The sequence below is a fragment of the Hydractinia symbiolongicarpus genome, chromosome 5 (assembly GCF_029227915.1).
Source record: "Hydractinia symbiolongicarpus strain clone_291-10 chromosome 5, HSymV2.1, whole genome shotgun sequence".
Taxonomy (NCBI): Eukaryota; Metazoa; Cnidaria; class Hydrozoa; order Anthoathecata; family Hydractiniidae; genus Hydractinia; species Hydractinia symbiolongicarpus.
In genome coordinates this window covers 8,296,676-8,310,950 of record NC_079879.1, presented here as the reverse complement: position 1 = coordinate 8,310,950, position 14,275 = coordinate 8,296,676, and the positions used below count along the sequence as shown (strand labels likewise).

The window sequence follows — 14,275 nt, the reverse complement described above, 5'->3', positions numbered from 1 at the left end:
TGTCTTGTTTATATATTTTATCTGAGTACTGTTTGTAAATCAAGCAAATAGAGATTTTTTCCTAAACACTGATGTTTTGTGAGTGTTTAAGATTAAGTTGTCTTAAAGTGTGAGGTCCTTGAGATGTCCTGGGAGCTCTTTGCCGTATTGCATATAAGGACTTTTATGGACAGCGCACAAGGACAGTCAGGGTAAACACTTAATTAGGCGACGGTAGGCTAATTAGGGCATACCACCTATTTAGGCGACTCATTGTAGCCTAGTTAGGCCATATGTAACTCTAGTTAAGACATTACAATTTAATGGCTTTTCACACATTCCTAAGAAAAAATCGCAAAAAATCTTTGTTCAGAATGGATAGTCTACGCGATCATGATTCCAAAATTGTCACTCGTGCCGTGATATGTTAGTGCAACTAAGAATTATGTTAAAATAAAATATATAACCTAGTTAGGTTAAGTGACGCCTATTTAGGTGACGTTTTCGTCCGCCATATTTATTTTTTCCCTGCCGCGTGAATGGCTGAAATCCATTATTTAAAACAACAAATAGTGCCACACAAGGTTTGGGCCATAAGTTGCCAATGCGCGATGCAAATAAGACAATAATTGGTCAAAATTATCTGCAAAGTGGACAGATTTGATTCACATAAAAATTGTAGTGCGAAACGCAATGGTTTCGACGTATTTACAACAGAAATTTTTCGTTTGCCTAGTTAGACTACGGGTAGCCTAATTAAACTACATCACGTCGCCTAACTTAACGACTCGCCTAATTAGGTCATGCCACCTAATTAGGTGTTTACCCTGACTGAAGGAGGACAGTCCATTATAAGGTGAATAGTGAATGAGTTCTTGTACTCTAGCTAACAGTATTTTGGTTACTAACTCTGAAGAATGCAATAGGTAGAAAAGGGAGAAAGTAAATAATCATCCTGGTTTTCATTCATACGAACAATTGTTTCTCAGCGTCTATAACTTAATGATGTCATAATTCTTATATAGCTAATAATATAGCTAAAGTTTTAAAGATTATATCTTGGAAACCAATAAAGGTTTTTTCAAAACGTAAAAAGATGCATAGCTAGCTATCAACTTTGGTATGAAACCAACTTATTTTTAATTGGAGAAAGGTTTAAGAAACTCGCCAGTAATTCCAACCTCTAGTGATGAAGTATAATAATACCTTAAATAAACAAAGACCTTCCAACAATGTTCAAAAAGCTTGTTTAGAGTGAATATGAGTACATTAGAAGATACTTTAGAAAATACTAACTCTTTTCTTACCGATGCAAAAGTAGATATCAATAATGCTACAGTGAATAGTGAAATTTCCCATCATGAACATTGTTTTGTCGAACCAAATTCAATAAATTTCTCAACTAAACTGCCCACAGGTTGTAACTTTCCCTCATCAAACCCAGCAACATGTGTTGAAAACAATCCAGCAAACAATGATATTTTGAAGTCTACAGCTATATTATCAGTGGCTTCAAATAAAACTAGTGAAGAAACTACTGCAGCAACTTTTTCCTCGGTTCCTTCTAATGTTGTTGTAGTTTTGCCAAGCAACTCCCAAACCAAATCAAATCGAAATCTTAAACAAAAGAATATATGTGATCTAGTATTGGAAAAGAAGGTATGGAAACCTCAGGTAGACAGAAGTAATTTAAAAAGAGTTTACTATCCTCAATTAAACAAAAGACATATTAAGCTGTTGTTAAAGTTTTTGAACGATCCAGAGAATAATGTGAAGGATCCCTTAATTATGACTTTATTAAGAACAAGTCGCATACCATATAATAAGTCACACTCACTAGCTAGTCAGCTTGTAAAATGGTCAAAGTTACTAACAAAACGAAAAATTGGATCAAAGGAAAAGCTTTGTTTACGTGGCTCGCAAAAGATAATTTTACCCAAAGAAAAATATAGAGCTATAATTATGGAAGCACACTTGGCAACTGGACGTTTTAGTAGGAGCGATAATGCTGAACATAACAGTTATGAACGAACTGTGTTATTGGTATGTATACATATTATAAATCATATTTTTTTCTATACTAAGATGTATAGATTGTTTTATCACTTTTTATCTGCATAAAGTTTAGGTGCATAAAAATCAGTGCTTAGACAAACAAATAAATGTGCAAAAAGTTTTAATGCTTGTGTTCATCAGGGAAAGTTATAAAAATTCTTTAAAGGGGGAATTTTTTGAATTTTTCTGTATTTTTAGTTATATATCCTGTTTACAAAGACTTTATAAAAAAAATTATATATATAAGTTTGTTTTTTGTTTTAAAAAATAACGATTATGCACAGTACACAGTACACTCAAATTTAATGCAGCAAATAACGTTGGTGCCCAGCTTTCCTTGATTCACAGACCACAATCGGAATCTTGTACAATACAGACGTAGTGAAAGTTTAAAAGTTGTTTTGCCACCCACCAACTACCTGTCTATCCATTTTAGACGTTTCTGTTTGTGCTCAGTGGGAAATGGATATTCTACCCACACTAGCCCATAATATCATAAACTCACTTAATTTGATAAGGTAAGAATAGAAGGAGAAATATTCCCACATTTGTGGAATTGGCTACATTTTCAACATCATATATTTTTTATAGATTAAAAGTCATTATGCGGTTGGTGAAAAAGAATTCGGTATGAACAAATACCTTATATATGAATGTATAGCGAATTGCACAGGTTGTACATGCAATGATAAACTGTTACCACCCCTCTCAGAAGTTATTTCCTATTCATTCGTAAGTTCAAGACAGGACACAGAGATGAACAAGACAATAGTATTTAGTGACCCTGATGCTCTAAATGAAAGTAGACATGTTGATTTAAATGAAAGTCCTTTAACCATGATGTGGGGTAGACCATCAACTGGATCAATATGGTTTGACCAAAAAGGTAATTGTTGTTGTACAGTTTTTTTTTATGCCAAACCTTTAAACGTGTTAGCACTTCATAATTAACCAGGAGTTAGTGAGGAGAACAAGCATTGTCTTTTCTTCCAGCTATATTGCAATGTATAATCACCTAATTAAATTTGGAAGAACCATCCACATCCCATATTTTGAGTACATGGCATGTTACACACAAAACAAACACGGTTGTCACTCAGATTTACAAAATTTGGACAAGCTCATGCTGTAAACACGAGTCACCAGTGAATGGTCTCTTGTGTTTGTTGGATTTTATGAGTTTAGGGTTTCCTCTGAGAGAATTTCTGAATTTTTTATCACCTATTTGCCACCAATTCCTTATAGTTCCATAATTTTGTTTCCTAGGTTTAGCTGGTCAGAAAGATCATTACTCAAAACTTCTTGGTGTCATTAACGAGGTTGGTTTAGATTTGGGTGCTACGGCACAAGGGTGTAAGAGGTCCAAGGAAAGGCTAATGACTAGTTAGTGTTGTAGTTTTTTTTGTATTTTTTTTAACTTGTAATGCCATTATTATACAAAAGAACATACAAAATTTACAGTAAAAACACACGAAGTTTTTATAAATAAAACTTTACATATACTTTTACAATAAAACCACATAAAGCAAAATTTTATTATTTATATATATATATATATATATATATAATAAAATTTTGCTGAAACTCACAAAGAACTGTGAATAATGAGATGGGTAGAATAGAAAATAAAAATACATTAAGGATATGGTAGCCCCTTTTGACACATGTTCAGTATATTAAAAATATCTCCTTAACATGTCCCTTTTTAAAAAACATTTCTTTATAGTATGAAACATTGATAATATACCTACAACTATATAAGAAAATAAATTCGTGAAAAAAAACTGGAGTGGAGAAAAAAAATTCCAAACAAAAAAACGCCCTCCCTTGTTAAAGCTTTAGTAACTCCCCTCCTTCGATTTTTTTCATTTAAAATACATCGTTGTATTGCTCTTATTCAGCTCTACAATATCTTACTACATCTTTTCAAAAAAATTATTTATTCTCAAGTTATAATTAGCATCTTTTCTAAAATCCTGCATAAATTCAAAAATTTACCTCTTTTGATGAATCATTCGGCGATAGCTCGATAATTATTCAAATTTCGAAGTAAAAAAGCAAGAATTTGCAGGCAGACATGTAACTGTTTCAAAAAAAATTGTTTCGCTAGTTTTCAACGAAACAGATGGGAGTTACCAACACAAACAGGCAATGTATCGACCAAATTTCTTGTTTCAAAAAAAAAATGCTTAAACATTTCTTTTGGTACCTGTGCAAAAGTGTAGCATTGGAATTTTAACCTTGTTAAGCTTGGTTCTCACTATGGGCTAACGATGAGCTAACCATAATGCGCATAATGTGTTAGTCGATTTCAATTTTTGAGCTGCGGGTACCTGATGTATTCGTTTCACATTCACACTACGGTGCATCGTTAGCTCTTTTGTAGCCGAATCTAAAGCGAGAAAGAATAAAAAAGAAAGATAGAAAGAAATTTTTTTTGTTGTTACCACTTTGAGGAAGACAACGTAGCCTGGAAAGAAAGGAATTAACAAAATTACGGAAAAGGAAACGACTTTGGGTCAGAAAGGCAGGGAAAGTCTTTCACCGTAAACGTCAACTCTTCTTCATCTTCTTCAAACGTAATTTTTTTAATTTTAATAGCCATTTTAGTTTTCAAATGACCTTTCACAACGAAAGATACTATTTTTTTTTAAAAAAAAATTGCTTTGGGCACGATTTATGTCGGCTTCCTTTGATGATTGCTGAATGTGAGCTTATCTCACTGTAGCCGAAAAAAAAATATCAAAAAATTTTGATTTCAAAAAATCGGCTAACGATGAGCTAACGATGAGTTCAGCTGTGAGCTAAGCAGGTACTTTTACGTTCACACTATGGGCTAAGGTCTTAGTGCGTCATGCGCACTATGGTTAGCTTATCGTTAGCCCATAGTGAGAACCAAGCTTATTAGAAAAAAAAATGGGAACCTTTTTGAATTTAATTTATGCTGAATATGTCTGAGACCACGCGTTCGGAAAAAGAAGCCATTTTAAAACGTACATGGAAAAAAAATTGTGTGCGTTTATTTCATTATATTTTCTTTTTGGAAAAATAACATCTCACGAAATTAACACCATCAAAAAAGTCTTTCATCAAGCATTCAGAAACAAACAAAAAAATTTAAAAAAAATAAAAGTATTGATAAATTATAAGGGTTTTTCTGAGACTACTCATTAAGTGAGTTTTTTCCTTTACAGTAACCTTAAGTAGATGGAAAAAAGCTGTTTGGACAGGGGTGCTTCTCAGATTTAATCTATGTGTGATAACATCGTACATGATGTCTTGTATAAGCCTTTCTAAAAAGTTTGTAGATGTTATAGGTTTTCTTGCCTCATGTTGATTTTCTCAACTAAAAGTTATTTTTTTAATACATTGGATAATGATCCTGATGAGTAACAATACACAATTACACCATAGAGCTTTACTGTGCTGAGAAATTGGTAAAAGATGAAAGAGAGAAACTTTTAACGAACAGCGCTGTCAATAACAACAAGAGCACATTCCTTGTGGATTTTCAAGAACTTCAAAAAAAATATTTAGAAATTGGTCGTTTGGATTTGTTTTTGTATGATGTGAACTGTATTTTAAGGAAGTACAACCTCTCAAAGAATGAGCAGTGAGTCATTGTTTTTCTTTATAATGTTTTAATAATATTATTCTCTGATTCCAGATTCTATTTAACACCTATGTGAATTACTTTTTTATCCAGTTATTTTCCATCTATTTCTAAAACAAGATAGCGCTTTTCTTTCCCATTATTTTTCTTTGTGTGCTTGTCTTTCAAAGAGTTGCTTCGAAATATTTGAAAGAGTAAGCTTTTGTTGCCCATCTTTTCTCTTAGCTTTTCGACATTGGTCAACGAAACTGTTCAAAAATTGCAAGCGAAGCAGTGCGAAGCTGAAACGAAAGAATTAATGGTAAAGTTACAAAAAACCAAAACCCCTTTCGAATTCACTGCAAAAGCAACATCCACTAATCCAACTATTATATCCACAGGAATTAACAAATTAAAACAAAGTGTTCCAAAATGTCAATCTTCTTTAAATGTAATTAAACATTTTTATCTTATTTCCAATAAAACTGTTCCATCCATGGCACCGACTACACCTGTACTGCAAAGTCCTGATGCCAAAGTTGCGCTTGGAGACCACACTTATACTGACTGGTGAGGTAAACATTGAATTGCTAACATAATGCAGAAGCATTTTCTCTGTGTCATAATTTTAAAATTGTTATTGCAACGAAGAACACTACAACGGTATCAAAATGTGATATGCATATAAAATGTGGGTGCAGACTTATCTTAACTGTATTCCAATATTGTTGCAGTTGATAGTGACTAAATAAAATTTTCAACAATGTGATGAAACTCTAATGTTGGGTATGTTGTAACTTTAGGAAACAAATAACGAGCAATCCATCTGTTGATAAGTATCTTTGCGCTGGTATTGCATTCATTAAGCGAAGATGAAAATCGAGTAGTTATGTTGTTATAACTAAACCAGACCAAATCTGGAAAGGATTTTATATGCGAATTTTTTAAACTTTTTTTTACACTTTTTTTTATAATAATGTTTTTTTATATATAATTGCTTCTCAATAGTTATATATAAAATAAAATAATTGGAAGTTGTGTCCACATTTCCCTAACTTATTGCTCAAGAAATCTTAATGTGAACGAACTGTTAGCTTGGAGTTGTTAGCAAAGACCATTTTCTCGAAAGCCAATAAAGATGCTTTATTTTAATCTCTGACAATTTTATGACGAATCTGAATACAGATTGTAAATAATGTGATCCTTACGGATCTGCGTGTATTCTTTGTGTGGTCAGAACATTCCGTAATAATTAAGATTTGATTGGATTTCAATGATCAGTTTTCAAGGTCTACTTCAAATTTCAGAATCTTTCAGGCTAAAGACTAAAACCTTTAAGCCGTAGGGCTTCTTGTTTTTGTTTGTTTTAAGCTAAGTTTCCGTGACAGGACAAATCACGGTTTTGCTTGAAGATAAAATAAGATTGGCGGAATTTAATAAAATCTGTGTAACGGATTGGGTAAAGGGGGCGATAAAAGATATTGTTCTTATTTTATTAAACATCATTTTAAGAAGTTATTGGGATACCTTATCGGTAAAAAAAATTCGGCTAAAAAATTAGTCACTTGCACAAAATTTAGTCACTTTTTGCCGACTAAATTTTTGAATTTAGTCACAAATAATGAATAATTGCATAAAACTGAAGTAAATTAGCAACAAGGAAAAAAACAACAACAAAAAGGTTGTCGGCAAAAAAGTTTGGTCGGTTATAAAAAAGTCGGGAAAAAATTTAAAGACTTCTTAAGGTACGGGGAACAGCACACACAAAGCACGGGCACTCGTTAACTCGTTAAATTTACAGAACTGTGTATGATCAAACTGGTTCTTATAAACCCATGCATTTATTTTTATTTTTGCGGAACGAAGCGAAGCCTGTTTGGCATTTTTAAGCGCGTATTTTTTTTTTCTATTTTCTATTACACAACGGGAAAAATCAATTTTGTGTAAAGTTCGATCATTGTCACTTTTTTCACTTGATAAGTCAAAACCCCTAAATCTCAGTTATCTCAATTTTTTTCTTGCTTTCTCATGAGGAGCGGGGTTGCTGTTTATTAAAAAGTGTCGCATTCGAAAATATCATTTGAATAAAAATGAACTGTGAGAAACAAAATAAACTGAATTTTTTTATATATGAGTTCAACTTCACCCCCGACTCTTTGTCTCTTTTTTTATAAAGGCACAGTGAGACGAAATCTTTTTCTTTCTAACCGTCCCTTATATCAAAAAGAGAAAAATAGCCCTGGGATCGAGATTGGATTTACATGACAATACTAACAAAAATCACAGACAGTTGCATAACTCGCGCATGGGTTTAATGTGACCTCGAAGTCCCTCGAATGGTTTTAGTAAAATTGTGGTTAACTGAGAAATATGACGTAATAATAAAATCCACAGAAAAAAAGTTAAAGTCATTAAATTTCCCGGATTTACCTCATCCATCTAGAACAAAAATTATTAATAATAAACTGATGGAGGTGGTTTAATGTATGAAAGGTTGCGGAGCGGCAGCAGGTTCCCTATGTCCGCATGCAAAAAAGATAAGGGTTTCGTTTTCTGCGCACGCCAGCGAGACAAAGGAGGGGTCGAGGTTGATGTAAATCAATACAAAAAAGGCCCCTTAGCTTTGCAAGTGAAAAATACTCAAAAGGAAAAACCTGACTAAGTATAAAGACAATTTCTATCCCAGGGTTTTCTTTCGCCCATGTCAGAAAAAACAAAACGGCTATTAGGATGAGATTATAGAAGGGGGCAGGAGGGACAATGTCAAAACACGGCTGTTTCAGCTAGCGAGATTTCGGAAACTCAGACTGCGCATGTCAAAAAAAAATTTAAAATAAGGACTGGGGCGAGTTGCGCTTAAAAGTAAACAAATTTTAGGGTAGCTAGCACCAGGTTTAATAGGCATTTTAATCACATAAACCAACTTAAGGACTGGAAACTAAGTGGTTTAAATAAAATATAGTCCTATACCAATAAGATTAATTCAAATACAAAGCTATTCGCTTGTTGCCTAGCTAAAACAAAACAAAAACTTTCAACCTCCATTTTGAAGACTGTGGACACCATGCCAACTTAAAGCAAAATATTTTCAGATACGAAGTTATCCCACAGATAATTTTTATAAAAATCATTCCAAGATAGTTACGAGATACGAATAAAAAAAGAACTGTAGGTGTATCAGTACATTACGAATTGATATTGTATCAAACATTAGGTACTTTTTTTTCAAAATTTTTGTTAAAGTTCAAGATGGCTACTGGGGATTTACACCTAGCTCGGTTGAACAAGCTGTGTCGAATATGTGGAAACACTCTGCCTGGACGATCACATATTGTCCAAGAGCACATAAAGAACTTGGACAGTATTTTCAGAGCTGATTTTTATTCTGATCGGGCAGGCATTCACCCAAAAAAATTCTGTCACTCGTGCTTTGCTACAATAAGTAATGTCCTAAAACGTGACTCAGCTACCGCTATTGTGCCTGTTAAATGGTATACACATAAAGACACCGAGTGCAAAACATGCATATTAAGTGCACAAAAAAAGAGAGGTGGCAAACCTATGAAAAGAAGGGGCGGTGGTAACCCAACACACAAAGCTGTGGATTCCGCAGAAAAAACTTGGACACCCCTAGAACTTAATAAAATTTACAGAAAAACCTCTGAACTTTTTGACTATAGTGGAAACGTTCTCTCAGACATAAATATCAGTGAAGGCAACTGGGAACATCTGATTTGTGCTTTGTGTAGCAATATTTTAAAAAGGCCATTAATGATAAACCAATGTAACCACGTGTTTTGTGCCTTGTGTTTAACAAATTGGTTGGAAAATTCAAATAGATGTCCCACCTGCAGCATCCCAACAACACCCGGGGATGTCTCGCCTGGTTTGTGCATTTCCAGGATTTTAAACACACGAGTTGTCAAGGGAACATGTGGTTGTTCATTTAAACTGCTGTCTGCACAATCGCACACATGCTCTCCAGCATTGTCATTTACAACACTAGAGATGATGCAGTTGAGCCCTTCCAAGCCTGTACCGAAAAAGGTAGAAGAATGCATTGCTCATGTGGTTGGAATAAAAATGCAGCAGTCAAACTTGCCGAATAAAACTGTCCAATTGCCCAGTGGAAGTTCACAAGTAAGATTACTTATGTATGGAGTGGACTCAGTAAAAGTGATTTGACATTGACTTTTTTTAACAAGCAACTGATTTTCAAACGGCTGATAAAGCAAAAAATTTTGATCTTAGCAATTTTAAGGCTGAAATCAAAACTGAAAATAAGTTGCTTTTGTATATGTCTATATATGTGCATACCTAGGTTATCATTTTTTTACAATTCCAGTGAAATGTTTCTTATACACATTTTTTATACAAAAAACAAGCCATAATAAGAACAAGACAAATTTTAAAATGTTCAGAGTAAATAATTAAAAATAATAATAAATATAAGTAAGTGGCTAGAGGGGTCACAGAATATAGGAAGTTTTGGGGGTCAATAAAAACCATTCTATATATTAGGAGATTTACTAAAATTTTGATGTGCCCACCCTAAATGCTAAGGCGTCTACATCGTTAAGTGATCTTATATAAAAAATGTGTATAACTACTTTATACAAAAATACAAAACTATGCTATGTTATATTAAAAATAATGTACACATAATTGTCTGTAACAATATGATAATTTTAATAGTAATATTACATTTTACATAAAACAAATTAATAACATATGTTCCATATTTTAGCCATTGACAATAACACCCATTAGAATTCCTCGCAAGTCTTCTGATGAAACATGTGAAAGGAATGTGCGGAAAAGAGCAAATACAGCCAAGGAGTTAATCCATCTGATGTCTGGTGAAGAAACCCAATCTGTCACAAAACAGACCACAGCACTGCTAAAGTCTATGGAAGAAAGTGACAGAAATACTATCATTAAAAATTTGGGTACAGAAGTCATTATTCCAGCCAATCACATCACAGCAATGAAATCAAATTTAAACATGCCATGGAATCAACTACGTGAAATATCACGTTGGTTGAAAACATTCAACATAAAAATTGAATCAGAAAAAAAAGCAAGAAGTGTCGCTGCTGAATGGGTAGGCCAAGGACTGAGAGTTGAGCTGGCTCCTCTCACCAAATTATCAGTTGGAAACAGGGTATCCGTTATACCTAGGCCCTGGGGGTATCTGTATAATGTAGTTGGCCACATTCTGTATCAACTCAAAAAGCTAGAATGTCACAATTTACTTGTAAAACATAGTTTCATTCCTGACAATGAGATCCATGTTAAAATTGGTGGAGACCATGGAGGAAATAGTTTTAAAATGGCATATCAAATAGGCAATGTTCTAAACCCAAACAAGAAGGAAAACACAATAATGTTTAGCATTTTTGAAGGTAACAAACATTAATGCAATATATTACAAATATGAAAAAAAAAAAATTAAAACTGGAATTTCCAAAATTCTATGCATGTGATGTCTAATTGTGATCTAAAGTAGAAATGATCTAAGTGATCTAAAGTAGAAATCAAAACATTTTTTATATTTTTTTTTTAAATTAGGGAAAGACACAAGAACAAACTTAAGAGTCTGCCTTGAACGGTTTCGACCACAAATAAAAATGCTGCAACAAGTCAAATATAAAGAGTCGATATTCCGTGTATTTATGTATGGCGACTACGAATTTCTGTGTGCAATGTATGGTATAACTGGTGCAAATGGTAAATATTAATTACTTAAGATCTGGGGCAAGTTGCTAGTTGATAATCAAAATTAATTAATTTTTGACCACAAATAAAAATGCTGCAACAAGTCAAATATAAAGAGTCGATATTCCGTGTATTTATGTATGGCGACTACGAATTTCTGTGTGCAATGTATGGTATAACTGGTGCAAATGGTAAATATTAATTACTTAAGATCTGGGGCAAGTTGCTAGTTGATAATCAAAATTAATTAATTTTTACAGAACTTTTTTTGCAACTTCATAAAGTTCCTGTAGTTTAACAATGGGTTTTTACTACGCAGATATGGGAAATGCATAGTTAAAAATGGTTTATTTTTAAAAGTTTCTAATAAAATATGTATACTTTAACATTTGTGTTTAGGGCGTCACAGCTGTTTGTTTTGCAACATTACCTCAAAACTAATGAACATCCCAGTGTTTACTCGCAAGAAATTTAAGAAAAGGTCACTGGCGACACTTGAAGAAAATTTAGCAGATTTCCGTGAAAGTGGTGGGAGCCCTAAAAATGCGAAAGAATTTTATAATGTCATTGACAACATATTTTTTGACATACCTATTGATCAAGTATACATCATATTTTTATGCTTTTCCACTGCAAGTTGATTTAATAATCCCAAAATAAAATCTATATAAACACCTAATTTTAGGTCTGTATTCCTGGTCTTCATATTTCCTTGGGTGTATATCAAAAGATGTTTAAAATGTTTGAGTCTTCTTGCCAAGACTATGATGTAAAAATAGCTCTGCTGTTGGCAACAGAAGACAATGAACTGGATTCAGATTATGGTGACTACATCGAAGTCCTTAAAGAAACAAATGACTTGCAGCAAAAGCTGGAAGATGAAAAAGCCAAATTAGCAAACCAGCAAGATCAGTTAAACTGGCTTGTAGTATCTGGTGGCTTACAACGAAATATACTGACGTACGAGAAAAGTATAATAAAAACTGAGAAGAAAATCACAGAATTAGAATTAGAAATCTCAACCTTGGGAAACAACAAAAGAATTTTAGTGGGTATGATCATTTTTATTACCTAAGTAATTTTTTGTGATATTCGCAAATGTTTTTTTGTCTGGAAATTCCAAGAAATTTAATTCCCGAAAAAAAACTTTCCAAAATTATAATTTTCATTCTGATCTTATGATGCAAGCCTTATATTCTCTCCAATCTAAAGCTATGTTTAATAGTTTGTTCATCTTATTTTAGGTGTTGGTCCTTGTGCTTCTTCAATAGATAAAACGCTGCAAAAAATGGGTGTTGAACGTCAGGCCTACCATGGCCAAAGTTTTATCGGCAACCATGTACATAAATTGCTAAAGGTTTGTTAATACTAACAATAATGTAGCAATTTAAAAATAACATATTTAAAGAAAATTAAAAAAACAATCTTGCTCTTATAGAAAGAAAACATCCAAAATTTAACATCCAGCATTAAAGAGATTGTTGCAGCACAAAAGCATGATGACCAGCTTATTCACAGTGTGAATTTAGAAATGGATAAGTACGACATGTTATTTACTTACTTTGCAGAAGTTCATAACATTTACAATTCGGCAAAATATCTGTCATGTGAGGAAATACTGGCTTTAGGTGAGAAACTTGTTCCTTTTTTTAATAATAAATAAGTTTTTTTTAAAATTTCATGTGCCAAAAACAAAACAAAAAGAAAGAATAATATACATATAGTACATAATTCTAGAAATTTCAATTAATAAATTCATGATGCATCTGCGAACTAACTGGCCAAAAGTTAATATTTCACCAAAACTGCATATGCTTGAAGATCATGTCACTGAGTTCATAGCAAAATGGAATGTTGGATTTGGGTTTTATGGCGAACAAGGTAAACAGCCACTTAAATTTGTAACCTGGTAACACCAAAATTTGTGTTTTTTACCAAAATGTGTTATTTTTCAGAAAATGTGTAGCTAGCTAGCTTAAATGTCAAATTATAACATTTTTAAGGTGGAGAAAGCTTGCATCATGAAATCAACAGGATGTCGAGCAGGTACAGCTGCATCAAAAACCCAGTCGAGCGGTTACGAAATACATTAAAGCAACATTTTGTTAATGTAAATCCTGAATCGAGCCAATTAAAACCAAAAATTAAAAAAAGAAAAATTGCACGTGAAGAATAACTTTTAGACTTACAGCTTAGATAGCTAGTTATATCTTTAACTGCATATTAGCATTACTTTGCAAGCTCCTTTAGTCTTTGCATTATTTCAAAGGTGGATCAGCTGGTCTAGAAAGAAAAAGAATTGAACAGTTAATTAGCTTACTACATGCATAGTTCATTTTTATTTGACTTTTTGTCGAGCTTACGTTAGTAGTGTATGAGACGCAGAAACCTTATTTAGAGTTACAGAATTGTTTATATAGAATGTTGTTTAGTGTTGTTATTCTGTGAAATATTAGCTTAGTAAACTACAACAGTTTTAATGCCTACAATAAATCATACAGTAGATTATGTCAAAGAGGGAGTTAAAATTTTCAGGTTTTACACTAACTTTTATTGCCAGAATTCAGCGCTCTAGCATTCTTTCAGAAGTACTGATACAGTTTTTTCGTTTTTCTTACCTTGTAGATGAGCCTTTCAGCTTTCCAAAAATATATAATACACCAGCCACATAACTTCGCAACGTCCACAAAACCAAAAATTAGTTGGAACAAGTTGCCATGTTAATTTTAACAAAAAAAAGTATGCCTTCAAAACTGCCACAGTATTACTCCAACAGCATGCTTGTCGCAAAGGTAAAAGAAAGATTTAGCTTCCAGCGTGTTGAAATGCTTTAAAAAACTAAATTAAATCCACTGAAATAGATTCTATCATGCAAAAGCGATTTCAAAAAGTTAGTTACTTATTTATCATGATTGTTTTTATTTGCGCCCG

At 32.9% G+C, this 14,275-nt stretch overlaps 2 protein-coding genes across 3 annotated transcripts; both read left to right on the top strand.

The window, feature by feature from the left end:
* Positions 1–904: 904 nt before the first annotated feature.
* LOC130644570 (uncharacterized) lies at positions 905–6,821 on the top strand. Of its 2 annotated transcripts, XM_057450231.1 has the most exons (6): positions 905–2,022; positions 2,626–2,920; positions 3,301–3,417; positions 5,449–5,647; positions 5,873–6,201; positions 6,430–6,821. In XM_057450231.1, the coding sequence occupies exons 1-5, from the start codon at positions 1,240–1,242 to the stop codon at positions 6,198–6,200; spliced, it is 1,722 nt and encodes a 573-aa protein (XP_057306214.1). In that variant the 5' UTR covers positions 905–1,239; the 3' UTR covers position 6,201; positions 6,430–6,821. The 2 variants fall into 2 exon arrangements, with proteins under 2 accessions (XP_057306214.1, XP_057306213.1); XM_057450230.1 differs by having other exon boundaries at positions 906–2,022; positions 5,873–6,821.
* A 4,606-nt stretch (positions 6,822–11,427) lies between these two features.
* LOC130644572 (uncharacterized) lies at positions 11,428–14,234 on the top strand. Its single transcript, XM_057450233.1, has 7 exons — positions 11,428–11,535; positions 11,744–11,946; positions 12,030–12,396; positions 12,589–12,701; positions 12,783–12,972; positions 13,082–13,225; positions 13,348–14,234. The coding sequence occupies exons 1-7, from the start codon at positions 11,436–11,438 to the stop codon at positions 13,518–13,520; spliced, it is 1,290 nt and encodes a 429-aa protein (XP_057306216.1). The 5' UTR covers positions 11,428–11,435; the 3' UTR covers positions 13,521–14,234.
* Positions 14,235–14,275: the final 41 nt, after the last annotated feature.